The 26930-nt window shown below is 35.7% G+C and overlaps 1 protein-coding gene across 5 annotated transcripts in view; it reads left to right on the forward strand.

The window, feature by feature from the left end:
- LRRCC1 (leucine rich repeat and coiled-coil centrosomal protein 1) overlaps positions 1-26870 on the forward strand; it is a 47721-nt gene extending 20851 nt beyond the window's left edge. For all 5 annotated transcript variants that reach the window (XM_058698445.1, XM_058698447.1, XM_058698448.1 and 2 more), the window contains 13 exons: positions 4726-4919; positions 5192-5339; positions 6633-6781; positions 10676-10880; positions 11732-11871; positions 13487-13688; positions 14087-14272; positions 15017-15191; positions 16063-16226; positions 19621-19829; positions 19923-20060; positions 23742-23877; positions 26173-26870. In XM_058698445.1, coding sequence (XP_058554428.1) covers positions 4726-4919; positions 5192-5339; positions 6633-6781; positions 10676-10880; positions 11732-11871; positions 13487-13688; positions 14087-14272; positions 15017-15191; positions 16063-16226; positions 19621-19829; positions 19923-20060; positions 23742-23877; positions 26173-26295 — 2169 coding nt within the window. In that variant the 3' untranslated portion in view covers positions 26296-26870. The remainder of the gene's footprint in view (positions 1-4725; positions 4920-5191; positions 5340-6632; positions 6782-10675; positions 10881-11731; positions 11872-13486; positions 13689-14086; positions 14273-15016; positions 15192-16062; positions 16227-19620; positions 19830-19922; positions 20061-23741; positions 23878-26172) is intronic.
- The last annotated feature ends 60 nt before the right edge of the window (positions 26871-26930 follow it).

Here is a 26930-nt window from a genome sequence, read left to right on the forward strand (position 1 = left end):
TACACAGTTGATTTAGTGGTCACAAACTCCTTTAGTTCTTGTTTGTCTGGGAAACTATTTCTCTTTGTATTTTGAATGACAGCCTTGCCAGATACAGTATTCTTGGCTGAATATTTTTCCATTCAGCACATTGAATATATCTTGCCACTCCTTTCTGACCTGCCAAGTTTCTATGGACAGTTCTGCTGCAAATCTGATCTATCTTCCCTTGTAGGTTAAGGACTTTTTTTCCCTTGCTGTTTGCAGGATTCTTTCCTTATCAGTGGATTTTGTGAATTTGACTACATGTGTTGGCAATGCCTGGCTTTTGTTGAATTTAATGAAGGTTCTCTGTGCTTTTGGATTTTAATGTCTGTGTCCTTCCCCAGATTAGGGAAGTTTTTAGCTATAATTTGCTCATGTAAACCTTCTGCCACTTTTTCTCTCTTTTCATCTTCTGGGACTCTTTTGATACAAATGTTGTTATATTTTAATAAATCACTGTGTTATAAGTCTTTGTGATCCCTGACCTTTGTTTCCCTCTCTTCAGCTTCATTATTTTCCATAATTTTATCTTCTGTATTGCTAATTGCTCCTCTGCCTTGTTCCATCCTTGTTTTTGTGGCCTCCATTTGGGTTTGTATCTCGGTTTTAGCATTTTTAATTTTGGCCTGACAAGATTTTAGTTCTTTTATCTCTGCAGAAAGGGATTCTCTGGTGTCTTCTATGCTTTTTTCAAACCCAACTAGTATCCTTATAGTTAGTTCAGACATCTTACTTATGTCTACATTGATTAAATCCCTGGCTGGCATTTCTTCCTGTTCTTTCTTTTGAGGTAAATTCCTCTGTCTTGTCATTTTAGAGGAAGAAAAACAATAATAATAATAACAGGATGAAATAAAAATTTTAAATTAAATTTCTATCAAATAAAGGAAGGTAGGCCTAAGATTGTTTTGGTCTGCTTAAGAGAAGCTTGAAGAAAAAAGAAAAGAGAAAAAAAATTAAAAATTAAAAAAATAATAATAAATTTTGTTCATTCTGCATCCAAGAAATAAAAAAAACAACAAAAAAACAGAAGCAACAGCAGCAAATGAACAACAACCAAAAAAACCCAAACGAAGCTAGATCACCTAGAGCTGAAATTTTGCAGCAGTCTATGATCAGCAGACTGAGCTCATGGAAGGCATTGGTGTTCTTCTCAGGGAGTGGCCTGTTTCTCTGATTCTCCAATGGACTTAATCCTAGTGGAGATGTGTGTGCCTGGAAGGCACAGGTGGCCGGTACTTGGTTTAACAGTTCTGTTCTCCACTTGGTGGCGTTGTTTATCTCACTGGGGTAGATACTTATTGGTGGGCTAATGGTAAAAATGGCTTCACTCTGCTCTCTAGTCTCCAGAGTGGGATGTTTGTGCCCACACAGATGGACGATCAGTCTCCCCTCCTGTGTCCTCAGCTCCCCGCCTTTCCCGTCTGTGTCCTAGCTGTCTGCCTACCAGGAAGCACCTCTCCAGAGTTTTGTCTCAGGTGAGGCTCTGTTTTGGAACCCCACACTTCAGAGACCCCCACGGTTTGAAAGCACAGTGATCTGAGGGAGCATCTCACCATCCTGTGGCCAGGGCCACCTTGTCATGGAAATAGTCGCATCACCGTGCTGTGGCAGTGGCTCAGTTTATGGTAAATCACAACACACAGCTGGCACCAGGATTTGCTGCCCTCAGCTGACTTCATTGTTCTTATATGGGTGAATGTGGTAGCGTGATAGCACCCACTAGGCCTTTTGCCTGGGGAGAGAGCTTATCACCTGTACCAAATGCACTCCAAGCAGGGGAACTGCTTCTCCCCGGGGGACCCAGGGGATCCTTGGACACTGCTGCCTGCTCCTGGTGTTCCACCCTGCTTCTTTGCCAGAGCACCAGCCAGGCTGAGCTCTGAAACTTTAGACACTGCTGTGTATAAAAACGGATAGTAGTGATACCATATCCTTTTTCCTTTGTCCTTGCTTTTGGGGAACAGTCTTCTTGTGCAGACCCCTGTTCATGTTTTCACTCCCCCTCTAGCTGCTTTCAGGGGGAGTGTCTTCTTGCACAAACTCAATACACTGCTGTCTCTCACCCTGTGACTTTCTCCTCTCTGTGAAAATGGCTCCTTCCCCTCTGCTGCACCACAGCTCTTCTCTCCCTCAATTCACCTCTCTGTGCTGTACCTGCAGTGTTCTCTCCCTCAAATTACGTAGGTTGTTCTATTAATCCTCAGATCGATTTCCTAGGTGTTCAGAATGGTTTAATGTTGATCTAGCTGTATTTAGGGGACAAGTCCACAGTCCTCTTACTACTCCACGGTCTTAACTCCCCATTTTTTAGATTCTTAATGTAAGTGCTTAGATTACTGATTTTACACCAGTCGTCTAGTTAAATTAAACATTTAAAGCAATAAAAAATTTTAAACACTGCGTTAGCTACATTTCGCAAATTTTTAGACATCTGTTTTCATCATCTAGCTGTAAGTATTTTCTAATTTCTCTTGTGATTTCTTCCTTCAAGGATTATTTAGAACTGTCTTACTTAATTTTCAAATATTTGTGGTTCCTAGACATGTTTATTGCTAGTAACTTCTAATTTCCTTCCATTTTGTCAGAGAACATTCTGGATAATTTTACTCTTTAAATTTACTGAGACTTATTTTATAGCCCAGCATACGGTCTATCTTGGTGGATCTTTGTGCACTTGAACAGAATGTGTATTGTAAACTTGTTAAGTCAGGATGACTAATAGTATTTTAAGATGACTTGTATCATTACTGATTTTTGTGTCTAGTTCTATCAGTTGCTGATAGTGATTTTTTAAAAATTTATTTGTTGTCTGGTTCTAGCCCTTGCATGCAAGGTGTTGAAATCTCCATCTAAGAGTGTAGATTGGTCTGTTTCTTACTTTAATTCTCTGAACATTTGCTTATTATATTTTGAAGCTCTGGTATTAAGCATGTACGTGTTTACAACTGCTTTGTCTTCCTAATGAAATGTTCCTCTTTGTCTCTGGAAGTATTGTTTTCTCGAAGTCTGTTATATGTGATATTAATATAGCCATTCCAGCCTTCTTATGCTTGTAATTTATATGATAAATCTTTTTTCTTTAATCAGTTTTTAATAAGCGCCTTATTGAGTTATAATTCACTTACTGTGCAATTCAGTTGTACGCATTAGCAGTCACTACCATTTCCCTCCAGTCCTAGGCAGCCACTGGTAAATTTTATTTTTCTCTGGATTTGCCTATTTTGGAAATTTCATGTAAATAGAGTCATACAATATGTGGCCTTTTGTGACTATTTTTTCACTTAGTATAATGTTTTCAGGTTTTATCTATTTTGTAGCATGTATCAGTACTTCATTTTTTTGTGTGTCAGCTAATCTATTGAGTGAATATACCACATTTTATCCATTCTTTTTGGGTATTTTGGGTAATTTCCATTTTTTGACTATTATGAGAAATGCTGCTGTTTTGACTATTATGAGAAATGCTGCTGTGAACATTCGTGAGTAAGCTTTTGCGTAGACACAGGTTTTCATTTCTTTTTGCTATGTATCTAGTAGTGAAATTGCTAGGTCACATAGTAACTATGTGTATAAGCTTTGACCTCACCAACTCTGTATATGCTCACCACAATTATGTCTACCATCTGTCATCATACAATGTTACTGCAGTACCACTGACTGTATTCCCTATGCTGATTTATTCGTTCCATAACTAGAAACCTCTACCTTCCCATCTCTTTCACTCATTTCTCTCATCCCTCAGTCCCCTCCACTGTGGAAACCACCAGTTTGTTCTCTGTATTTATGGGTCACTTGATGATTCTTTTTGTACGTTTGTTCGTTAGTTTTGATTTTTAGATTCCACATATGGGTGAAATCATATGGTGTTGTCTTTCTCTGACTTACTTCACTTAGCAAAATACCTAGGTCCATCCATGTTGTCATAAATGGCAATATCTCGTTCTTTTTTTATACCCAAGTAATAGTCTGTTGTTTTTTGCTTATTTGAATATTTGAGTCCTCTCAAGTTAGGTCTCCACTGATTGCGTTTTCCCTTGAGAATAGGTCATATTTTGTTGGTTTTTCCTATGGTGAATAGTTTGGGATTTTATCCTGGACATTGTGAATGTTAGGTTGTGGAGACTTCAGATGCTATTACAGCCCTCCAAAGACTGATACTTCAGATGTAGAAACATTTAACTTGCTTTCACTCGAACTATAAATTTGTCTGTCTTGGACAGCAGTTTATTTTTTCTTATATTTTACTGGCTTCTTGTAGTCTGTACTAGCCTGTGATTCTTTAGGCCCAAAGGTATATGGTTTTTCTACCTGAAACTTCAGATTCCCTACGTACTGCTGATTGTGTTAAGCTCTCAAGTGAAAAAAACCATAAAAATAGAAACACCCTGTTCTGGTCATTTTTTCTAAGTGTCAGCTATAGAATAAGCCAGCTTTTGTTCACTTTCCAGGGTGTCCAAATAGTTTTTGTTTATTGTTGTTTATATTTTTCCTAGAGTTTGTGATTGCTGTCCTGAGAATCAACCTTGTCGGAACTTACTTGTCCATACCAGAAGCTGAATTTCCTGTCTTTAATTCTAAACATACCTAGTTTATAAACTCCTAATCTTGTAAAAAGTCATAATGTTTTAGGAGATATCACATTTAAATCTTTTATACTGAATTGAACTTTAACAAACCTTGTTGGTTCTTTTATTCTAGACTTCCGATTCTTTAATAAGTAATGTGCCCGAGAAAGATCTCAGACCAAAAAGAGATACGGATATGACTTCTGAAAGCGAATATGGAAACAGAAAAGAATGTAATAGGAGAATTCCTCGAAGATCAAAAATCCCATACTATTCCAAAACTATTCAGACTATTAAGCACCACAACAAAAACAACCCTCTAATGAGGTAATTGTTTTAGTTTTAGAAATATGAATAAGGCGCAGAGATACAAGTTAATACTGTTGGCTTGTTCCTTTAAAGCTTAGAGCGATATTTCTTACTTTTCTAATGTCAGAGATTTGACTTTTCAGCCTTGCTGGCTCAGATTTGATCAGCTCGTTTATATACATTTATACAAAAGGATCCCTTTCTCTGATAGACCGTCATTACCTAAGTTGTGTAAAGTAGAATAAATACTATACATTTCCGAGTTATTACCTGTGTTTTTCTCTTTGCAGTTGTAATCGTAAAATGAAACAACCTTTCTTTAAAGACTTATGTGTAAGATCATCTTTAGCAAACTGTAATACATTAGAAGAATCAGAAGAACAGAAAAAGGAGCTCATTAAAGTAGACAATAGTAGCTCAGAAGACACCACTTACCGGGTATGGCATAGGAGATTAAGAAAAAATGAATGTGAATAATCTTAGTTTTAAATGTAGAATTAGTCCTAGTAAAATAATGCATGTTTTTATGAGCAAAAAATACTGCATATAATTTTATTAGGGTGATGGTTTGGGTTGTTTTTCCCTTCCTGATTTGCAGATTTTGTGTAACACTATTTTTGCAAATTGTAAAGGAATGAAAATTATACATTTATCTAAGGTCAGATTTTGGTGAAATCATTTGTTACATGCTTATGGAGAAAAAAACATCAGAATTTTCAAAGTCTTATTTCTTAAAACAGTGGTTCCTTTCTTTTGGGTCTCAGACCCTTTTAAATTTCTAAGGAAATTTATGGGTCTTCTCTGAGAAGTCTACTTTACACACTCAAAAAATGTGTATAATTTCAAAGTTTTCACGTACTCTGCTGAAACCCAATTTTGGATGCATAGATCCCAGATTAAGAGGGCTTTAAGGGCACCCAGTAGAGCGTACAATTCTTTATCTCGGGGTCGTGAATTTGAGCCCTGCGTTGGGCAGGGAGCTTAACTTAAAAAGAAAAAAAAAAAAAAAAAGGCCTTTAGGAATTTAAATATTCTTCAGTATTTGCCTTAATCAGTCTCATGTTGTTAAGAATTTTAGTACACATTGATTTATATTTTCCATCAATTTGCCCTTGCTTTATTTGTGAAGTGCTACTTACACTTTCAATTGTAATGTGTATTGTTGTTCCAGTAGAATAATTGCTTTTTAACCTGTATCACACCTTACATACCATTGGTTTCCTCCCCCTATTCTCAAGTATAGAGGCTTTAATGTTTGAAAGATAATAATCACTAGGACAATAATAATACCAGCTAACATTTATTGAGTGCCTATTATGTACCAGGCACTGTTCTCCACTGTTCTATATAGTGCTTTACTTCCATTAGTTTGTTTAATTCTTACCACAGCCCTTTAAATTAGATAACTATTGGGGCGCCTGGGTGGCTCAGTTGGCTAAGCATCCGACTTCAGCTCAGGTCACGATCTCGCGGTCCGTGAGTTCGAGCCCCGCGTCGGGCTCTGGGCTGATGGCTCAGAGCCTGGAGCCTGCTTCCAATTCTGTGTCTCCCTCTCTCTCTCTGCCCCTCCCCCATTCATGCTCTGTCTCTCTCTGTCTCAAAAAGAAATAAAATGTTAAAAAAAAATTTTAATTAGATAACTATTATTTCTATATTACAAATGATAAAATTGAGGCAGTGAAAGGTTAGGTAACTTTTCTAGGTTCACATAACCCTATTGTTTTCTTTCAGACACTCCTTCAACAACTAGACCAAGAGAGAGAAAAGAGGTGGAAAGCTGAACAAGCTGAAAAGAAACTTAGGAATTATATTGATGAACTGCACAAACATGCAAAGGAGAAAAAAGGTTTTCATGCCCTGGCTATGCTCACCACAGATAGGTAAGGGCAAAGTCTGTAAATCTATCTTGGAACTGGAGTACCTCAGTTTACACTAGCTGTAGTAAGACCAAAAACAATGTATGTGGTTTTAGTTTGTTTTGAACTCATTTTATTTAAAGATTTAATGCTTTATAAGTTTTTTTTGTAAATGAAGGATTCAGGGTACACTTATTTGCCGTCAAGCTGCTGCCCTCAAGCTGAGAAGTGTTAGATAAGTTTAAGTATTATAAGTGAAGAAGAGCAAGAGACTGGAACAGGGATTGGCAGTTTTTTCCTGTAAAGTGTTGGTTTCTGTTAAGGGTAGGGATTGGCGAACTTTCAGCTTTGGAGGTCATATTTGGTCTCTGTTGCATTTTCTCTTCTGCAGTGGGCTTTGGTACCAGATAGCCCAAGTTTCTTATTCTGGTATTTCTGTTTTTCCATCTTATCCATTTCCATTTCCCATTTTATCTGTTTTGTTTTTGTTTTTGTTTTTGTTTTTTTTTGTCCTGTATGTATTCTTTAATGCAGGTTTGTCTTACTCCATTCTGTAAGAATACCAGTTTTCTGAAATTACAGTAACGTCATCTTCTTTTTCCTGTAGGTAATTATTTCTAAAGTGATACTTTTCCTCAAACGGTTACAAGACTTTTCTCCATAGTTCTTGTTGATTTATGTGTCTTATCCTTGAATGAGCACACTGTTTCTAGATTCAGTATTTGCCAACAGATAGCGTTTGGGAAGTTGTTCTCAGTTCCATTTCCTATCTGTTTGTACAGTGAATAAATTCCCTTCTACGATCTTAATAGATTAGTTAAGTTGATGTACACAGCTCCTAGCCCAATTCCCAGGTTCTTTTAGGCATTTAACTCATAAAATGTTGTGGTACTTGTGTGTTATTTTTTATTCCCCACTACCTACTTCTCTCATACTTTGTACCCACGCATTATAAAGAAAATTATGATACTCATCATGTGTTCTCTGAGAACCTCTGTTATATAAGCATGATGCATTATAGTATTACTATTACTATTACCACCACCCACCAACTTCCTGCCTTATTTGTTTTGGGACATGCTGTCTTTGACATAAGAAGATGCTGGTCAGGGGTAAAGAAACAGAATGGATAAATTAACAGTCTATGACGGCCTCAGAAAAACAGTACTCTTATTTGCATTAGGTGCATACTTAGCTAACAGAGTGCAGTGGTAGATTTACAGAGCCCCTGGGACCCTGAGGATATATCCTCCCCCCCGCCCCCCCCCCCACACACACTTTTATGAAGTTGTAGTTTTATGAGGCAAAGCGTGAGTGTTTTAGGGGTGGTTTTTATTTTAGCTTAGTTTTGTTTTTCTTCTAATCAAAATTTCTTCCAGACTTTGACATTATGTTTTCTCTTGTTTTTAATTGTAGGTGTATGAATTTTTGCTTTATTCTGTATTGTAGGTATTATTTAATGGGATTTTTGGAGGAAGCAGTGTCTGGGGCTGCTAGCCAGCTTCCATTTAAACTGAAAGGCTTTGGGGCGCCTGGGTGGCGCAGTCGGTTAAGCGTCCGACTTCAGCCAGGTCACGATCTCGCGGTCCGTGAGTTCGAGCCCCGCGTCAGGCTCTGGGCCGATGGCTCGGAGCCTGGAGCCTGTTTCCGATTCTGTGTCTCCCTCTCTCTCTGCCCCTCCCCCGTTCATGCTCTGTCTCTCTCTGTCCCAAAAATAAATAAAAAACATTGAAAAAAAAAATTTAAAAAAAAAAAATAAATTGAAAGGCTTTGGGCACACTTCATCTTTATCCTTGCTTAACTTCTCCATTGTTGTCCATGTTTACCATGTTATATATTCGTTATTTTCTTAAAAATTCAGCTTCAATCATTTCTGATTTGCCTTTTATTTATACCTCAAATGTTCGTTTGGCATTAGATCCTCACACACTTTCATATCCCCTTAAGGGACTTGGTAGGGACTCTGCATTCCTCATCCCTAATAGAGTCTAACATCTAGGTGCCATGTTCTGAATATACATTATTTCAGAAACTCAATCTTCTCTACTATGCTTTGAACACATAACCTATAAACCCCCAAATCTTTATATGTCATCCAGATCTCCTTGATGAACAACAGATCTGATCATCTGATTATCTACCAGAAATACCTTGTGTACCTTGCTCATAAGTGTCTTAAATCAGCATGTCCACAAGTAGACTTACCCTGCTCCCTTATTTTATATTCTCTGTTCTGATAAATGATGTGTCTCATCCAGTCAGCCACCAAAGCTAGCAATTTAGGAATCATTTTTTTTTTTTTTTTTTTGCTTCTTTCTTGTTCTCATATCCCATAACCAGTTGGTATTGGTATCTTCTTTATTCTACTTGCTAAAAGATGTTGAACTATCTTTTCTTTATCCTGAGACTGTCACCTTAGTTTAGGCCCTTATCTCTTGCTTGGATGGTTGTTCTGATTGTACTGATCCGTAGCTGCTCTGCCTCATTCACCAAATATGGTGGTCCACAGAATAAAGGCTAATGCTCTTTCACACCAAACTGGCGTTGAGAAAGTAAACAAAGGAAGACCAGTTCGGAGACTACTCTCAAAGGGAAGAGGAGACATAGTAAGGATAAAAATTGGAGAAATGACTTCTATAGCACCTGATGGATATATGTGCTTTTTTCAGTTGTGGCTTGGAAATTATAGTAAATATATATAGGAGTGGCTGCCTAGCTCAGTAATTTATTCATGAGGCTGTGTCTTTGCTGTTTGTTGTCCCATTTTCTTTTTAAAAAAATTTTTTTAAGTTTATTTATTTTGAGAGAGACAGTGCAAGTGAGGGAGGAGCAGAAAGAGAGTGGAATTGGGGAGAGACAGAATTCCAAGCAGGCTCCACACTGTCAGTGCAGAGCCTGATGCGGGGCTTGAACTCATGAAACCATGAGATCATGACCGGAGCCAAAACCAAGAGTCAGAGGACGCTCAGCTGACTGAGCCACCAGGCACCCATGTTGTACCATTTTCAAACACCAGACTTGTATTCTTTCATCATTTGCCTCTCTGCCTATATAATATTGGTCAAGAGATGAACATCTGACCCAAGCTGGGTAAACGAAATGCCTTCCATGGCCACAGTGATTGGTGCATACAGTAGGCATATGAACCAAATTGGACTAATCAGACCTTTCCTAGAACTCTCTTCTAAGTTGAACTAGAGAAAGATAATCTTTTCTATTTGGTTCTCAGGGCTGTTAGGATGTGAACCCATTTCCTTCTCTCCATACTTACAAGGAATCCTACATTAGGAAAACAGAAACCAGCCTGTAGAGAATTACAAATAGCCCTTATGGTCTTCATGTCCTTGGTTTCAGGGGCTCCTCAGAATAGTGCACCCCATTCTCTGAATGGTCATGTAGGTCAACAGATTCTCTTTTTTAACTTAGTTAAGAGTTTTCAGTTGTAATCAAACGGTTCCAACTATTACAAAGCTGGGATCAATACTTTGTCAAAGTTAACTTCCAGGTATCTATTTATATATCAATTCTCTCTTACAGCTTTGTAACTGTATCCATGTCTCTTCCCTCTCCTTGAACTCCTTGAAGGCACAGGCTGTGTCTTAATCCATCTAGCTTGCTTTTAAGCCCATACCTAGCATAATGTCTGAAACAAATTAGGTGTTTAATAAAGTTTTGCTGTTGAATAGCAAAGTTCATATAAGATAAAATTGTATTAATTTGTATGGAGTGTTTCCCTTTTGGCACAGTGTTTTCAGGGATGGGAGAGAGTTGTATTATATTGTTTTTCAGCCATTTTTACCTAATGAGGATTTGAAACCTACTTCAAATTTCCTCTTTACTGTAACCTTTAATATTTACTACAATTTTTAACCTTTTGTATGTGTAATATACTTAAAACCACATTCAATTTTGCTTTAGGTTAAAGGAAATTATATATAAAGAGAGAAATTCCAAAGCACAACTCGAAGTTATGGTTCACAAACTTCAAAATGAAGTAAAAAATCTAAGTATTGAATTAATCAAAGCAAGAGATCAACAAGAGTATCACATTAGACACTTAAGAACCCTGGAAAAAGCATTAGAAAAAATGGAGAGGCAGAAGGGACAACAGCAAGCAGCACAGGTATTTCTCTTTAAATCCATCAACCATGTGAATTAACACAAATTCATAGCTTTCATCTTGAAACAAGTTTTATTGTTATAGAGTAAACTTCAAAGATGTTAGACTATATGCAAAAATTAATTTAAATGTAACAATTCCTGTGGAATTCTTTCTTTCCTTTTTCTTTTTTTTTTTTAAAGATTTTATTTTGGGCACTTGGGTGGCTCAGTAGGTTAAGTGTCAGACTCTTGATTTCGTCTCAGGTTATGATCTCACGGTTCACGGGTACAAGCCCCCACATCTGGCTCTGTGCTGACAGTGCAGAGCCTACTAGGGATTCTCTCTCCCTCTCTCTCTGACCCTCCACCCCACGTCACTTTCATGCTGAAAATAAAAGTAATCTCTACACCCAATGTAGGGTTTGAACTTAGCAACCTCCCCCTGATCAAGAGTCGGATGCTCTACCAACTGAGCCAATCAGGCCCCCCACTCCCCACCATGGAGTTATTTCTGACTAGCACTTGCAAAGCAGTTTTAAGAATAGTTGGTGGAAATATTGGAGGTTATTAGGCTTATGTTCTGGGAGCCAAGTTTTAAAAGTCTCTTTGGGGATGCCAAAGATATTTCATTTTCATGCCTTTTGAGTGGAAGTTATTGAGGTCTATGATGTAACTAAACAATAGTTAATGCTAGTCCGATGCTTCTAAGACTGTACTTTTATGTGACCATGGCATCATTAATTTAATAAATTTGGAAAAAAATCAACTTAGTCACCAGGTTCTATTTAGAAGTCCGTTTTCTTTGGGGAAGTAGCATTAAAATAGAAGCAGGGAGAGTATTATCTAAATACTGTAATGTATATATTTACTCAGATACGACTTATCCAAGAGATGGAGCTCAAAGCTGCTGCTGCTGATAGAGAAATAAACTTACTTAGAACTTCTCTTCATCAAGAAAAGGAACAAGTACAACAACTTCATGAAGTTCTTACATTGAAAGAACAAGAACACAGGTAAATGAAAAATACATCAGGAAAATGACTTTTAAAAATAGAGAAAGAAAGCTTCTTGGTTCCTCCCTACCTTATTCACTTACCGAAAACTAGACTGATGGATCAGTGCTGAAGTCTAACAGAATTAGCTCATGGAAAATAACATGTTTAGGTATGCATTAAAATCAGTCTTACAGAAAGAACTGATAGCTTAAAAACAAATAGGTGGCTTTATTGAGGTAAGAACTTATAATAATGAAGCTCATTTTGCATTTTTTCAAGCCCAACCAAAAGTCAGTCATTGTAGTAGAGAAAGCTATTTTTTTTTAATTTTTTTTTTAAATGTTTATTTATTTTTGAGAGACAGAGACAGAGTGTGAGCAGGGGAGGGGCGGAGAGAGAGGGAGACACAGAATCTGAAGCAGGCTCCAGGCTCCAAGCTGTCAGCAAGGAGCCCGACGCGGGGCTCGAACTCAGAATGTGAGGTCATGACCTGAGCTGAAGTCGGACGCTTAACCGACTGAGCCACCCAGGCGCCCCGAGAAAAGTATTTTAATTGACCTCCAGGTAACTACCTGTTAAATTAATCAATAGCCTTTATTCCTCTGTAGTGCAGGAGTCAACAAACTTTTTCTTTGAAGGGCCAGATAGAAAATATTTTAGGCTTTGCAGGCCATACCTAACTATATTTTTGTAGTAATAAAGTAGCCATAAGCAATATGTAAATGAATGGGCATGGCTATGTTCCAATAAAAGTTTATTTCCAAAAAAAAGAGTCTCCGGCCAGATTTGGTCCATCACTTATAGTTTGCCAGCCCTGCTCTGTGGAGTCCACAATAATTTGAACACTTGCAGCTAGTTATCTACTTACTGCCCTACCAGTTGAATCGTGTATTTGCATGAGTTAATTGTGTTTGTTACCAAACCTGTTTTGTTTTTGCCCTTATGTAAATGAAATTTTTACTGTATAAATTAAATTTTGATGCACCGGGGAAAATTGTCAACATGTGCAGGGGCAGAACGACTATAAAAGATGAGGGGGGAAATAATTGTAAAAATCTAAAATTTTGCACTTAGTTTCCTTCACAGATATCTTTTAACTTCTTGTTCTGATTTAAAGAAACCAAAACTAGAAATAATGGATTTTGTATTATGGGTTTGACTTATTCAGGAAAAATAGTGGAAAACTGTAAAGAATTAACTCATATTTAAATAAACTTGCCCTATATATCAAAAGACCAGTGAATACTTTCACACTTTAACTGATTTTTTTCTCTTAACCAACCACCAGTACCAGTCAGACTATATTAGTTGTATGTCACAGTTGTATGTCAAAGATACAGTGAAGTAGAACTTGACTTCTACAAATGCACCTGAAGAATTTTAGAAATCATAAAATGATTCTGAACTATCTCAGTGAAGTTAAGATACGGCAGACCCCTTTTATCCCCATCACCATTGAATATATATAGTCTTCGTCTAACTACCATCCTCCGCTAGGTTGTTTTTGAAAGTGAGAAGCTGATTTAAGTTAACAATAGAGAATATAGAATATTTAATAACTATTTAAACAGCCTTAAAGTTTTTCTTTCCAGATGAATAGCATCCTGCGATTTTTATTTGTATTTCATTCCAGGAAAGAACTTGAAACAAGGGAGTTTCTCAGTGATGCTGAGTTCCAAGAAGCCTTAGCTAAAGAAGTAGCTAAAGAAGAAAGAAAGCATGAACAAGATATAAAAGAGTACCAAGAAAAAATTGATACATTAAACCAACAGTATATGGATTTAGAAAATGAATTCCGTATTGCTTTAACTGTTGAAGCCAGAAGATTTAAAGATGTAAGAATTGGCATCTAGCTTTTTATTGAAAACAAAATCAGCAAGATATGGTTGGATGAGAGGACTACATTTTAGAATTCTAGCTTTATTTACATGTTGCCTCTATGATTTTAAGCAAATTACTTAAATTCTTAGAGCCTTAGTTTCTTCACAAAAATATAGCTACTCTTCAGTGCTGTTGCAAAAACTGAGTGAGATTATAAATGGTCAAGTAAAGACAGCACCGGAATAAGAATTGGGAAGCCTGAATTCTCCTATTTCTATAGAGCAGGGATTGGCAAACTAAAGACCCTAGGCCTTTTTTTTGTAAATAAAGTTTTATTAGAACACAGCCACAGAAACAAATAGTTTCTAAATATTTGGAGAACTGCTATTTATAATGCAATTTTGAAATATAGGTTAAAGATGGTTTTGAAAATGTTGCAACTGAGTTAGCAAAGAGCAAGCATGCTCTTGTTTGGGCTCAACGAAAAGAAAATGAATCTTCCTCTTTAATTAAAGATTTGACCTGTATGGTGAAGGAGCAAAAAACAAAACTTGCAGAAGTTTCGAAATTGAAACAGGAAACAGCAGCAAATTTACAGGTAAAACATTGAAACATTTTATTTCCTCTTTAATTTTTTATATCATAGTCTCATGTATATTGTGATGATTTTAATGCTAAGTATATATATGATGCATATGAGAAAAGTAATATAACTAGGAGATTAAACAATGATTTCACAGATTGTATTGCTTACACTAAAATGGTATTTAAATAAAATAAGTGAATTTAAGAACTGTACTAAGGTAAGTAGGTTCCAGTTGTCTGTGATACAGCAGAAATTGTGATGGTGATACTCAGATGGTTGAGGTTCGGGAAATGGCACACAAATTGCTGATAGTCTTGTGGTGGTGATGGTTGTCTTTAGATAGACCTAGCTATAGTAATTCTTAAATTAACCTTTTTAGTGCTGTTGTCTCAGTTTTAAACATTAGCGGTATTTTGCCCAAGAAAACTTAATACCAGAAAGTGACCTTTAGATTATTGATATAAATGCTGGGTGAGAAATTTTGAGTATTACATGTGTAGTTGCTCTTTTAAGATAACTGATATTAGAATAGAATTCAGCGTTCTTAAAGGAATAGTCCCTTAAAATTTGACTTTTTATTTTATGACGTACACTTATCTTAAAATGAAAACCTTTGTAATGTAAAATTTAGGAGCATTTACTTTGTATTTGGTTAGATAACAATTTTTCTCCTAAAATGCAAAAAGTAAAAAATAGAGCACTTAAATGTAATACTGTGCTTTTTTTTTTTTTTTGATGTTTTTTGGGGATATACAGAATCAAATCAACACCCTTGAAATCTTGATTGAAGATGACAAGCAGAAGAGTATTCAAATAGAACTTCTCAAGCATGAAAAAGTCCAGCTCATTTCTGAGCTAGCCGCCAAGGAATCACTAATTTATGGTTTAAGGACAGAAAGAAAAGTATGGGGGCATGAGCTGGCACAACAAGGTAAAATTTTCAAAGGGAAAATAGCTCATTCTTCTAAACCAACAATTCTGGGTATTGATGAGAAAAACAAGCGCTCATTAATTCTGCCTAAGACATACCAAAAAAAGGCAACACTTTATATGGAAGGATAAGTAAGCATTTGCCAGCCAAATGAAATGCCTAAGATGTGAAATAGTTTATTACACTAGTTAGGAAGTTACAGCTCTGATTTTTTTCTTAATTTTGGTTTTCTTCCCAACATAATTTGGTTACTTTTCTGATCAGGTATACATTTACAGTGCTTCAACTAACTAAGTCATTGAAATAATTCTTACACAATTATTTTAAATTATTTGTATAGTATGCAATATTCATGTTTTTTCCTAAAAATTTGGTAACACTTTTGTTATACATAGAGAAATGTGAGAATAGTGTATGAATGAAAACCACTTTAGGTGTAGGTATATTTACTCTTAGTCTCCTTTCTTTTCCAATCACTAAAGCAAGAGATAGACACTGTTTTATGGCCTTCATAGATTACAAATTATGAATAGCTAGATATTGGTCTTAGTGGAGAATTGCTCATTTGTCCATTCCATATAAGAATCTTTAATATGATTGTTTGAATGTCATAAGTTCATCAATTAAATATCACATGTCTGAGTTACTTGTTTTTGATTTGTGGCTTTAGGTTTTCCAAATAGCCACAGGTGTTTAAAGGGCCTTTTGGTTCTTTTCCTGTTTCCTTTTATATTGTGCTTTATGTACTTTGGGTTTTTATTCAGTTTTTCTTTTCATTTACTTTTTATTTACATTGTTAAATTAGATATTCATAAAATACAAATCCTCCAAGATCTTTAAAAGTTTGTAACTCATGATGTTTATTTCTCAGGATCGTCTCTAGCCTTAAATCGTGGCAAATTAGAGGCTCAAAATGAAAGTTTATGTAGAGAGAATGAGTCTCTGAGAAAGGCAAATGAACGTGATAATGATGCACTAAGAATTAAGTGCAAAATCATAGAAGACCAAACTGAAACCATTGGAAAATTAAAAGTTGTAAGTTTGATACTTTATTTTGGGAAAAGAGCATGTGGCAGTTTTGTAAATCTGTGGATCAGAGTATCGAATAAATATCTGTCTCAGTGAATCCCAACTGTTGTGGGATTTGGGACAGATTATCAGATGTTTCCTTATGTAATCTATGCCCTTTGCCTTTTAAAATGACTGTATGGCCTTTATTAACTTTAAATTACTTTTACCTCAGAATTTTATGGGATGTTATCATGGTCCTGTGAAATAACTGAAAATAATGTCATTAAAGGGTTAGGAATCTTAAGAAAATTAATGTTTTATATGTTTAAAATATCCATTTAGAGCACTGTTTAGGATCTTCTAATATTGCTAAATTCTGAAAATTGTGACAAAACCCAACTATTCTGTATTTAAAAGTAGAAATAGTTTGTAAAACTATGCTTGTTCCCAGGGGAAACCATTTCACCTTCTTCTCCAATATGGCATATCTTAATAGAGAATACTACTAGGTTCACTTGTTTCAAAGTATGTTACATGAAAATTTTCCAGAGAAATTTTTTGAAAGTTATCTTGAGTACTGAATCAAATTTGATCTCCAAAATTTTCTTCTAGAGATTATCTCTTAAAGTGTAAAACTGAGCCTGGCTGGCTCAGTGGGTTAAGTGTTCAACTCTTGATTTCAGCTCAAATCATAATCTCAGGGTTCGTGAGATTGAGCCCTGCATTGGGCTCCACACTAACAGTGAGGAGCCTGCTTGGGATTCTCTCTCTCCCTCTCCCTCTCTTTCTGCCCCTCCTCCACTCACACATGTTCTCTCTCTCTCTCTCTCTCTCTAAAAATAAATATTTTTTTAAAAAGTGTAAAAACTGAGAAAGGAGTATTTAAAAAACTTCTAAATGAGATTATCACCCATTAAAAGTAACAACTCGTTCTTCAGAGTAGCTATAACTGCCTAACATTTAATTTTCTTAGTCATTTTTAAGAAACTCCTTGAGAACTTGACTTTATCAAGTACAGAAAATAAATCTGTATCACCATGTTGCTATATCCTTAGCTAGGTTTAGGCCATGAATGCCTGAATTGTATCATTCTAAGCAATTACATTGTTGTTCACTCCATTGAAATTTGGTTTCAGTATATCCAAAATTTCAAATATATCTGTGATACATGCCAACTTGCAGTGAAAATTATTGAAATTTTTTAGCAGTAAGCCTTTTTTCTTGTTTTAAAATTCTAGCCAAACATATTTTCCTTTGAGTTAAGCTAAGTATGAAACAGAAAGACTTGTGATTTGCTTTTTAAATTTCACAAAGCAAAGCAGGGGATACTATGGGTACAAGACATTGATCTGACAAAGCTACTTCTACAGAAGACTACTGCCTTCTTGTCAGTCTCAGAGCAGGAAGGAAATGACTAGTAGTGAATGATACAGTGGAGCCAAAACACTGTTGAGTTTTAGTTTTAGAGTTTTGGTTTAAAAAAATAAGTTCAGATTTTTCAACCCATCATTCTTTTCCCATAACTTACTACATTTACTTTAGAGAACACTGCACAGCCTCACAGGTGTGCGTATTAGGGTGCTTTCCCACCAACCATGTAACAGAGAGAGATAGTTAGGCATAATTTCTTTCAGCAGTAAATTCATCTAAAACCGATAATGACCTTTATCTGTTGTTAAGTTGGATGTTCATAGAATAGAAAACCTTCAGGTCTTTTAAAGTTTGTCACTGATCGTGTTGTTTCTCAGGATTTTCTCTAGCCCAAAATCATGGGAAATTAGTGGCTCATATTGAAAGTTTATAGAGAGAGAACAAGTCTCTGCAAAAGGCAAATGAACCTGATACTGATGTTTGATGTTTTGGAGTGTGATATTTTCAATTAAATGGAATCTATAGTTAGCTTCTGACTATGGAAATCAGAAGCAGAAGTTTTTTTAAAAATTCTGTTTCTGCCCCATATATTATTTTGGTATTTTTCAGTATATCTGGGTCATAGTACTCTCTGATGCTGCAATGTTTATCATTCTTTTTGATTAATAGGGTTATTTCATAATAATTTTTTATAGCTTTTGTGAACTCCCATAACATATGTCAAGACTGCTCACTCTTAGTGCTTCAGAGAGTCAGGGGGACAAAATAAACAATTCATGACTTTTTTGCAAATGTTGGTCAAGACTAGGAGACTACCCAACATCTTTGCTTAGATTTTTGCATATGTAACACACTGAGGAATTGAACTGCATTGTTTATAATTCTTATGAATATATACTTAAATTGGCCTTTCCCAGTACTTGTGTGTTTGCCTCCATCTTCTTCCCAAAAGGAAAAAAGGCAAGGTGGAGTGGGGCAGAGGAAAAAATAAGAACTGCCAATTTCATCTTTTCTCACTTACAGAGACTGGTAACCAGTAGTCGGTATGTAGCAGACTGTTCCAGACATCCAGGCATGCCCCCACAAAGCAAAGAAATAGTCATTGGAATAAATCACCTATAGGAAGCCTAATCCCTGCAGACATTTAACGCTGCCTAAGGTGGTTTTGATCTTTCATTATCCTCTGATTTGTAGTATGCACATACAGGATAAAGTCTGGCTCATGGTATAGAAGATAGCATAAAAAGTTTGGGGAGATGTAAACCCTGTTCTTATGTGACATTTTAATAGTGATAAAATCATGCTTTGTTTTGAGGTAAAGCATTTATTTGCTCATCCTGATGCAGAAAGCACTTCTGTTGAATATAGTAGAAATAGCAGTTTAATTAGTACCACACATGTACTGTGCATATCAGTCTTTGCTGTATCTGTCATCCACCTAGAGTTTTCTTTTTCTTTCTGTCATGCAAACATTTTTTCAAATGCAAAATTACAGTAATTGAAAATTTTTATTGTGCCGCTTTTCCTTCTCCATGATTGATAATTGCTAACTTACTGAAATAAAAAGTGTAAAGGGCATAAGAATTTTATCTTCCTTTTTCTTTTTTTTTGTAATTTTTTAATGTTTATTGGTTTTTGAGAGAGACAGAGCATGAATAGGGGAGGGGCAGAGAGAGAGAGAGGGAGACATAGAATCTGACTGAAGCAGGCTTCAGGCTCTGAGCTGTCAGCAGAGCCTGACGTAGGGCTCGAACCCACAAACTGTGAGATCATGATCTGAGCAGAAGTCAGACACTTAACTGACTAAGCCACCCAGGTGCCCCTAGAATTTTATCTTTCTTAATAGCACTTAAAACAAAGTAGTAGTGATGTTTCTTGTTGATTGTTATTAAAAAATGTCCTGTAAATCTTTTTGAAAACACTTAGTGAATATTCAGTTTATTTTTTAATCTGTAGTTTTTAGAATCATTTTAAACCGTTAAATCCAAATAGAAAATGAGACATCTGGGTTAATAAAAATAAAGTGCTGTTTTTTTGTTTCTCTAAGTGTGTACAAGAAAAAGAAGAACAAATCAAAGTATTACAAGAAAAGATCATTGAAATACAAAAATGTACCCAAGAACAACTTGATGAAAAATCTTTACAACTGGATGACGTAATTGAAAAACTGGAAAGACACAATGAAAGAAAAGAAAAACTAAAACAGCAGTTGAAAATAAAGGAATTAGAACTTGAAGAAATTAGAAAAGCTTATAGGTATTATATAGTATTTCCTATTGAGAAATAAAATGTGGCTTAATAGTTTCATATAACTAATTTTATTTTTTAAATTATTTCTTTTTGTATTAGTACACTTAGTCAGAAGTGGCATGATAAAGGAGAGCTTCTGAGTCATCTGGAAATGCAAGTAAAAGAAGTAAAAGAAAAATTTGAAGACAAGGAAAAGAAACTTAAAGCGGAAAGAGACAAAAGTATTGAACTACAAAAGTAAGTCCTAAAATATGTGGGAGATCTTTCTCTTTTTTTTTTTTTTTATTTATTTTTTTTAATATGAAATTTACTGTCAAATTGGTTTCCATAAAACACCCAGTGCTCATCCCAACAGGTGCCCTCTTCAATGCCCATCACCCACTTTCCCCTCCCTCCCACCCCCCATCAACCCTCAGTTTATTCTCAGTTTTTAAGAGTCTCTTACGGTTTGGCTCCCTCCCTCTCTAACTTTTTTTTCCCCTTCCCCTCCCCCATGGTCTTCTGTTAAGTTTCTCAGGATCCACGTAAGAGTGAAAACATATGGTATCTGTCTTTCCCTGTATGCCTTATTTCACTTAGCATCACACTCTCCAGTTCCATCCACGTTGCTACAAAAGGCCATATTTCATTCTTTCTCATTGCCAAGTAGTATTCCATTGTATATATAAACCACAACTTCTTTATCCATTCATCAGTTGATGGACATTTAGGCTCTTTCCATAATTTGGTTATTGTTGAAAGTGCTGCTATAAACATTGGGGTACATGTGCCCCTATGCATCAGCACTCCTGTATCCCTTGGGTAAATTCCTAGCAGTGCTATTGCTGCGTCATAGGGTAGATCTATTTTTAACTGTTTGAGGAACCTTCACACTGTTTTCCAGAGCGGCTGCACCAGTTTGCATTCTCACCAACAGTGCAAGAGGGTTCCCGTTTCTCCACATCCTCTCCAGCATCTATAGTCTTCTGATTTGTTCATTTTAGCCACTCTGACTGGCGTGAGGTGATATCTCAGTGTGGTTTTGACTCGTATTTCCCTGATGATGAGGAGTGACATTGAGCATCTTTTCATGTGCCTGTTGGCCATCTGGATGTCTTCTTTAGAGAAGTGTCTGTTCATGTCTTCTGCCCATTTCTTCACTGGATTACTCGTTTTTCAGGTGTGGAGTTTGGTGAGTTCTTTATAGATTTTGGATACTAGCCCTTTGTCCGATATGTCATTTGCAAATATCTTTTCCCATTCCATCGGTTGTCTTTTAGTTTTGTTGATTGTTTCCTTTGCAGTGCAGAAGCTTTTTATCTTGATGAGGTCCCAATAGTTCATTTCTGCTTTTAATTCCCTTGCCTTTGGAGATGTGTCAAGTAAGAAATTGCTGCGACTGAGGTCAGAGAGGTTTTTTCCTTTCTCCTCTAGGGTTTTGATAGTTTCCTGTCTCACATTCAGGTCCTTTATCCATTTTGAGTTTATTTTTGTGAATGGTATAAGCAAGTGATCTGGTTTCATTCTTCTGCATGTTGCTGTCCAGTTCTCCCAGCACCATTTGTTAAAGAGACTGTCTTTTTTCCATTGGATGTTCTTTCCTGCTTTGTCAAAGATCAGTTGGCCATACTTTTGTGGGTCTAGTTCTGGGGTTTCTATTCTATCCCATGGGTCTGTGTGTCTGTTTTTGTGCCAATACCATGCTGTCTTGATGATTACAGCTTTGCAGTAGAGGCTAAAGTCTAGGATTGTGTTGCCTCTGTGGGAGATCTTTTGATGTAAACACTGAATTGGGATGGGTGAGATGTAAAAAGCATAAGTAAATGTATTTATGTGTATATATGGCTTGTATGAGTTATTTGGTACTTAGTGCCTAACACATAGTAGTAATTGTTGGGTGAATATTTTTTTTTATGACTGTGATTATTTTCAAACTGATTGAAAAATCTAGTGATATTTTTGGCTCTTCTGTGTGGAGTTTAGAATGGGCAGTCCCTTAACTACCAGGGGCAGTGAACTCCTGAAGAAGCTAGAACGGATTTCAGTAGCAGGCCTGCACAAACTGAGGATGAGAGCTAATTTGAAAGAAGGGGAAGAAAATGGATACCTGGGTGCCATCGGTGTGTAGATTTTATGAAATCCCATAGAGGAAATGAAGGCTTCACCTTGTAAACTATGTAACTGGACTTCTTAAAATAATTTATAAAGTTGGCTGCCTTGAAAAATAGGTAACACAGTTTAATGATCAGTTAAACTCTGGTCAGGATTAAAGAGTGGTATGGATAAACAGCAAAATCTCATGTAGGGGTCAGTTCCCATTATATCAAATCTAATAGAACCTGGAATTTGATTTCTTATATTTTAACTCAGTGTAAATGGAAAAGGTTTTGACTGACAGTAGTGTCTTGTTTGTCTGCTAATGGACCCTGCTCCACTTTGCTTTCAACCAGCACTAATACAGGGACTTTGGCTTGGAACCTGTTGAAATTTTCTCTCCTGCCTGTCACAATTGGGAGTCTCTTATATCCTGAAAGAAATAATCATTTCCTATAAATAGCAGTTCCTAAAGTTAATATAAATCATAAAGCCTGACAGTTTTCAAAATCTCTTATATTGCATTGTTTGTCATGTTGTTAATAGCAAAACAGTAAAGACCTGATTGTATACATTAATGCTTTTATGCATTGTAGACTAAGATTAGTATGTAAGATAGAAGATTTTTAACTTAATAGTATTTTAATAAAAACAGATTTTATTTATATAGCCTTTTATAATACATAAATTGGGGTGCCTGGCTGGCTCAGTCAGAAGAGCATGTGACTCGTGATCTTGGGGTTGTGGGTTTGAGCCCCATATTGGATATAGAGATCACTTAAATAAATAAATTTTTTAAAAAATACATAATTGGTTTTTTTCTTATATCTTATTTTGCAACCAACAATAATTCTGTGAGGTTGGCAGAACAGGTAGGATTATCCTGTTTGTATAGTTTAAAAAACTTAAAAGCAGAGTTTTGTGACTTGCCCTTAAGTCATACAGCTACTAAGGGTTGCTTGCATCTGGGAACATAAGAAAGACTTGATTCACAGACCCAGTGTTCAGTCTATTACTATGGGCTATGCCAAAAGCAGAAAATATGTTCATTGTGGACTTAACTTTTTTAAATGAAATTATTCATACTTAATATAAAGGGATTGGTTTTTTGCCTCTAAGAAACTTATAGCACTAAAATTTTGTGAATACAGTACTGTTTAATGTGTTTATTAACACAGGGTTTTATCTGTTAAACATTAGCATAGAAAAGTCAGATCTACATGTTCATAAACCTAAACCTGCCTATAACGTACACTTCTCAAATTATCACACTACAAACACATAGAGAAAAAAAATTGATAGCAATCATCTATGAATGTGCTTATATATCATACCATGAGACTCAAAATAAATGGGAACCAGAGTACTCTGACTTTTAGAGGATAAAAGGGTAACAAATTTTCATTGATGTTATCCTGCCCTGTTCTGTTACTAACAGATTCTGCTGGGTGAACTACTTATGTCTTTTATTACCCAGGATACCTTCTTCTATTTAATGGAGTTATATATACTTCCATTAAAATGTGAATGTAAGATGGGGTGCCTGGGTGGTTCAGTTGGTTAAGCATCTGACTCGATTTCTGCTCAGGTCATGATCTCACAGTTTGTGAGATCAAGCCCCATGTCGGGCTCTGTGCTTACAGCGTAGAGCCTGCTTGGGATTCCCTCTCTCCCTCTCTCTGCCCCTCTCCCATGCACATGCTCGCTCTCTCTCTCTCTGTCTCTCTCTCAATAAAAATAAATAAACATTTTTTAAAAAGTGAATGTAAGAGCTGCCATCTAAGAAGAAAAGAAATCCTAATTTTTATAAACAAAGATAATATGGTTTTTGTGCTTTTTTTTAAGGGATGCGGTGGAAAAGCTTCATAGTATGGATGATGCCTTTAAAAAACAAGTTGATGCAATTGTTGAAGCTCATCAAGCTGAAATAATACAACTAGCAAGCGAAAAGCAGAAATACATTGATTCTGCAAATTTCAAGGTACTATAAATAAAATTTGCTTTGATAATCAGTATTAAATTATTATAGCTAAATAAATTATATCTTTGAGAATTATAAAGAGAAAAGGCACTATGATTTAATGACTGAATAGATATGAAGAATGTTGCCAAAACTATTGTGCAATCAGGCCAAAATGCTAGTAATACTTAGACTAGTTGTAGAATTCTAAGGAAACCAAAATTAGAAGTTTGATTCTGATGTGCACCTGCTGCATGATCTCTGAATAAAAATTGACGTATTCCTGATCAGTCTCATATGGAAGCACCTTTGGTTACACATAGGCAGGGTAAGAATGTGAATAAGAACAATTCATCACTACCTTGGAAATAACTCCCAAGATGTGTTTTGTTAATTAGGGTTTAAGACTATCTTTGATAATCTTGAATGATATTTAATATCATCGACAGGAATTTTAGGTGTTATTAAATCAGAAGCAACATCAGAATCACCTTATAGAGCTTGTTGGTTTTGTTTTGTTTTTTAATATTTATTTTGAGAGCGAGTGCACATATGCTAGTTGGGGAGGGGCAGAAAGAGGAGCCCAAGCAGGCTCCATGCTCAGCACAGAGCCTGATGCAGGGCTTGATCTCAAGACTACGAGATCACCACTTGAGCTGATATCAACAGTAGAATGCAGGGGCGCCTGGGTGGCTCAGTGGGTTAAGTGTCCGACTCTTGGTTTCCGCTTAGGTCATGATCTCACGGTTTGTGAGCTCGAGCCCCATGTCAAGCTCCGTGCTGACAGTGCAGAGCCTGCTTAGGATTCTCTCTCTTCCTCTTTATCTGCCCTTCCCCCTCTCACTTTCTCTGTCTCTCTCAAAAATAAATAAAAAAAAAAAAAAAGGTAGAGCACTTAACTGATTGAGCCACCCAGATGCCCCTAGAGCTTTTTAATAATACATATGCATGAGCTTCCCCCCCCCCCCCCGAGACTTTGATTTCCTAAGTCTCTTGTATTTTAGTTAGACCCAGTTATTTTAAAACTCAGCAGGTAACACCTGTTTGGTTTGATATGTCCCCTCTTTTGAGACCTACTAGTTCAGTGGAACAGTTGTAAATTTCCATTTTTCCTTGATTTTGAAGTGGCAATAAGAAAGTGAGATACCTGTACAACTAGAGACTCAGAAACCAGTGACTGGGAAAGAGTTCATAAACAGAAAGAGTGACTCCATATAATTATTACAGTTGTGTGATTAGGTGACATTACCCTCAGGAGTCTATGTGCAAAGAAGGAAGCAACAAGGTCTTTGGAAATAATGAATAAGGAAGTATAACTTGTTCAAAATGTAGTTCTTTATTTTATTTCATGTCAACAGATGTTTCAGAAGTTTTCTTTAAAATCTACCAAGTTTAACAGGGGTGTATCAGGTAATACCAAATAAAACCTAAGATTAGGCCCTTAGTTGAAAGGGAAATAATAAGTTTGATATTGGACCTCTAGTGCCGATAACTTAATAATATCAAAGGGATGTGTCTGTTTGAGAGTTAGAGAAATAGCACCAGAGCTTAAATGTTATAATCATGAAAACATTGTAAATTATCACATGAATATAATTTAAATTAGGAGAAATACTAATTTTCTCAGGGAAAAAAAATTAGGAAATCTATATTAGAGATTAGGAAGAGGGAGATAAACAGAAAGGAATGGTCATATTGATAGTACTGTCAGGAATGTTGTATCATAGGAGAATTTCAAGCAGAAATTAGTAGGATCAAATACAAAGAATCCTAGGAGAATATTGGTTAGGGAGAAATGATAAAATTATCTTTCAAAAAGATGGTAATTTATAACCCACAGCAATTTTAGAAATGAGATAGACTAAATTAAAGCATTTCTTTAGGAAGGGAGGTTATTTGTTTTGAAAGTTTATAAGGAACTGATATTTTACTTGAACTCATGATTCCTTATTCATACGTAGTACAGGACAGTGGAAAGATTAAGTCAAAAGAATGGTTTCTGTCCATATACGCTACTGAGTAGCTGTATAACTTGAACAAATTTTCTAAGCTCTAAAATAGAGTTAAAATAAATGCCTATGTGCTCATCACAAGCACCCATGAGATATAGACAATATACATGTAAGTACTTTGTGTACAGTATACACATTGATTTCCCTATTAGTATTTGAACAAGTTATATTTTACTAACCTCTTTGCTTTAAATGAATACCACAGGTTACAAAATTGAAGAGAGTAAAGTGTTGACTTTTTGTTTCAGAATACATTTTTAAAATATATTTTCTTTAAAAAAAATGAATTTATATGTTGATTTAGGTTCATCTAGTTGAAGAAGAAATGCGTGAACTTCTGCAAGAAACATGCAAGAACAAAAAAGCAATGGAAGAAAAAATTAAGCAACTTGCTTTTGCTCTAACTGAAATTCAGCGAGAAATGTGATGTTTCTGAGAATGAATTTAATTGAAATGGAACAGCAGACCTATTGTAAAAATGATTAAATATTGTAATAGTAGTAACTGCTACGACTTTGAAATGTCTCTTTGTACACATTTCATTCTGATTATATTTTAAAAGACTTTTGATCAAGTATTTTTTAATTGTATCTGTAGGTTTCTATAATAAATTGTTGATAATATGTGTATTAGAAAAACCTATCAACCAGATTTATGACACTTTCTTGTTTCTGTGCTATATATACATTGTTTGGCAATTACACATTTGCCTACAAATATGTAAATAGAAATTAAGATTAGTATTTAGACTATATGAGGTAAAATATTTTCATCATTGTTGTTACATTATTGTGTTGATGAAAAACTAATATATATATTGGTCATCCTTTAGTTGATGTAGCTCCATTTTTTTCGTAAGTGTAGCTGAAAAGCTTTGAAGTCTGTATGATAAAGATGTGGCATTCTTAACAAAGCACAGGTAACCATCTCCACATCACTCATAATGACCCCTTTTTTAGAATGCATATGACTTTTTCATTAAAGATTATACTTAAGGTTTTATGAACATTGTCTGTTCCTCAGCAGCAACACTACTGTTCCATGCTCATTTTTCCTTCTAAT

The sequence above is a fragment of the Neofelis nebulosa genome, chromosome 14 (genome assembly GCF_028018385.1).
Source record: "Neofelis nebulosa isolate mNeoNeb1 chromosome 14, mNeoNeb1.pri, whole genome shotgun sequence".
NCBI lineage: Eukaryota > Metazoa > Chordata > Mammalia > Carnivora > Felidae > Neofelis > Neofelis nebulosa.